Source organism: Alnus glutinosa, chromosome 2 (assembly GCF_958979055.1).
Source record: "Alnus glutinosa chromosome 2, dhAlnGlut1.1, whole genome shotgun sequence".
In the NCBI taxonomy this organism is placed as follows: domain Eukaryota; kingdom Viridiplantae; phylum Streptophyta; class Magnoliopsida; order Fagales; family Betulaceae; genus Alnus; species Alnus glutinosa.
Window position 1 is genome coordinate 23630922 of NC_084887.1, and position 2985 is coordinate 23633906.

Consider the following 2985-nt stretch of genomic DNA (forward strand, 5'->3'; position numbering starts at 1 on the left):
AAACTAACAAGAGAAACTTCTACAATCTTCTAGCAAGAGCATCTTATGGATGCAGGTATATCCATGTAAACAGCCAAGAATGATGACATTAGTACAAAGGAATCCATCTGTCCAGCTGAGGTGCATTCGCAATATTGTGGGGTAAATGGAAACACTTCCATAGCAAGTAATGCAGTAAACAATAAAAATGAGCAAAAGCTCTTGGTTACCCTTGGCAAGGAAACTCATTACATTAGCTTAACACTAGAAAGTACATGAATTAGAATTTCTGTCTCAAGATTTATCATGCAGTAGTGACCTTTGACAGGAATTGGAGAACAGCTTCTTTCGTGGGTAGGGCAGGAATGGCTCCCCTCTCTGTCACCGCGAGGGCACCACAGGCATTGGCAAAAGCTAGAGCTTCTCGTAACCGCTTCTCATCCAGCAAAAACAAAAATTGCGTCAATTTCTGAAAGAAACTAAAACAATAAATTTATCTAGTCTCAACTATGAAGTGCTAGCATTTTATAATGCATGTCTCTTTGTTGATATAATTATTCTGCTCGTCTATGTTAAACTTTGAGATGAAGCAGAAACTTCAAATCACTTCAGTGGATCAAGTTAGGAGCAGAATAGAAACTCTTTGACAACCCAGGTGGAACAACAATTCATTTCGACAGACAAGTTCATGGTTACTTACAAGAAAGCTCATTGGCCACATGAGGGGATGGTCATATAGCCAATAATAATGAAAATGCTTTACGAATATGGAAAGCTACCTTAGACAAAAAATAAAAAATGAATACTACCAAATACTGACAACTAAAGTCCCTCACCCAATCTGAAAACTTTAGCTATTGAGGAAACCAAGATAACTTGCACTGCATATATCTAGTAAGTTCAGAACTCTACAAATTCTAAGCAACGTAAAAGAGATCGCATTGGGAAAGCTTTCCTAGAAAAGTGGTGTCTATGGGGATACTTTGATGAAGGAAATATAAAGCCAAGGGCTTGCTAAATTTCCTGTTCATGGAAAGGATTTCTCACTCTAGCTCAAACAACCACATTAAGCACTTGCATCATCTCTTTCCCTTTTTCTCCACTAGATGAAATTGCACATCATTTTCCTTTTACAATTATAAATAGATAAACAAGAAAAAACCTCCAATGGACATTAAAGGCTAACGAGCCCAGACAAGTTAAAGTTTAGCCATGAACAACAGAGTGCACTCGTGAATTATCCTGATGTCTGCAAGAAGAACCAACAATGCTCCCAACATCATTGATAAAATCCAAAGAATTACATCATTGTCGTGTTCAATCCAAATGTAGAATCCTTAATTTGTATCTTGGTTCAGCGACATGACATACTCTGTTATCTTCTCAGGTTTCAAAAGAAAAGATCACAAATGATCAAATAATTTCTTTAATTAATTTAAGAACTAAAAGTACCTGGATAAGATTTAGGTCAAAAGCTAAGCTGTTCAGAAGGCCACTGACAAATGCATCTCCAGCACCAGTTGTGTCAACAGGTGTAACTTTAAACCCAGCAACCCTGCCCCTGAATTCCTGCACAGAATTCCAGTTTATGTCATTTTTCATACAGGACATCAACAAGATACAGCAAAAAAGGAAACCCAACCATCTGAAACCATTGGCTAATGCATCAGCAGTAATTCTTCCACAAGAATTTAACCATCATGCATCTTCACTGCTAGATGATTCCTACATTATCCAGTACCACTTACCTTAGTGTAATATATGCATCCTGCTGACCCTTCAGTTACAATCAAAAGCTTAAGATTAGGATGAAAAAGCTTCTTCAATACCCCCTCATCATCATAAGGATCATCACCACCAGTTAGGAATGCAATTTCATCCTCACTTATCTGCAAATTGAGATAAAACCCCCGATCAATTCTATGTGACATATGATTGAACTCTATTGTCATGGTTGCATAAAATGAAACAATGAAGTGGCAAACAATGCAGTGGCAAAATCATATATAAAATGCAAATAGTTGGCTATTACATCTTGATAATATCTGCTTGATCCCATATACTCATTATGCCATTCCGAGCAGCCTCTGCCGATGGCCACAACGGCAATCTCAAGTTTGGATCATAGGAGAGGATGCAACCAGACTTACTGGCAATGGCCATCGCAGCAAGATGGGTTGATCTGCATGGTTCCTCAATCAAACTAATTGAACCAAAATGGAAGATCCTTGCCTGCATTGAAATGTTATTTGGATGTGAAATTTTCCACATATAAGTATGCATATGTGGTAGGATCAGTAACTTCAGTGTTATTTTCCTAATTATAGAATTTAAAAGTAGAGACCTGCTTAATAAGGTTAATATCAAGTTCTGATTCATGAAAAAGCATATCAGCACTTGGATTACGGAAAAATAAGAATTCACGCTCACCATCAGCTCTGAGAGTAACAAAAACCAGAGCAGTCCTTGCATTGTGGTCAAATCGCATGCCTGAATTGTCAACATTGTTTTGTTTTAAAATGTCGGCCAACATGTACCCAAAATCATCATCACCTACCTGTCATAGCAATGGCAAGAACTTGGAGTGAGAATTATACTTGAGCTTAAGTTGAAGCAAGGAGCCATTGACATAAAAATCGTATACGACGAACAAAAAAACATAAGGATTGAGATTGTGCAATGGAAAGCACAGTTCTGGAGCTACTAAAATCCATTTATAACATAAGCAGCTAAAATCCCTATACCATCACACAAAAGCTTAAACAAAGTTAGTAAAAAAACTAAAAATAAAAAGGATTTTGTAATGCAATGACACCCAAAGGTGGTACTGCAGAAACTGTGAGAACATATTCTTTGAGTCACATTTTTGGAACCACAGAGGAGCTCACAAGATGGAGGTTCAGACACAAACAATTAGCCCTAAAAAGTATACCTCCCAGAAAAAAAAAATAGCAAAAGAAAGATGGTAAAAAGGATACTATCAGTGACTGAAACATTATATATTGC

General features: G+C 37.2%; 2 protein-coding genes across 2 annotated transcripts; both read right to left on the minus strand.

Moving 5' to 3' along the window:
- Positions 1 to 283: 283 nt before the first annotated feature.
- LOC133860390 (probable fructokinase-7) lies at positions 284 to 1634 on the minus strand. Its single transcript, XM_062296007.1, has 3 exons — positions 1602 to 1634; positions 1432 to 1548; positions 284 to 448 (listed from the first exon to the last, which is right to left on the minus strand). Exons 1-3 carry the CDS (start codon positions 1632 to 1634, stop codon positions 284 to 286), a joined length of 315 nt encoding a protein of 104 aa, XP_062151991.1.
- A 123-nt stretch (positions 1635 to 1757) lies between these two features.
- LOC133861099 (probable fructokinase-7) lies at positions 1758 to 2555 on the minus strand. The gene is made up of 3 exons (XM_062296805.1): positions 2324 to 2555; positions 2012 to 2211; positions 1758 to 1868 (listed from the first exon to the last, which is right to left on the minus strand). Exons 1-3 carry the CDS (start codon positions 2510 to 2512, stop codon positions 1865 to 1867), a joined length of 393 nt encoding a protein of 130 aa, XP_062152789.1. The 5' UTR covers positions 2513 to 2555; the 3' UTR covers positions 1758 to 1864.
- Between the last annotated feature and the right edge of the window lie 430 nt (positions 2556 to 2985).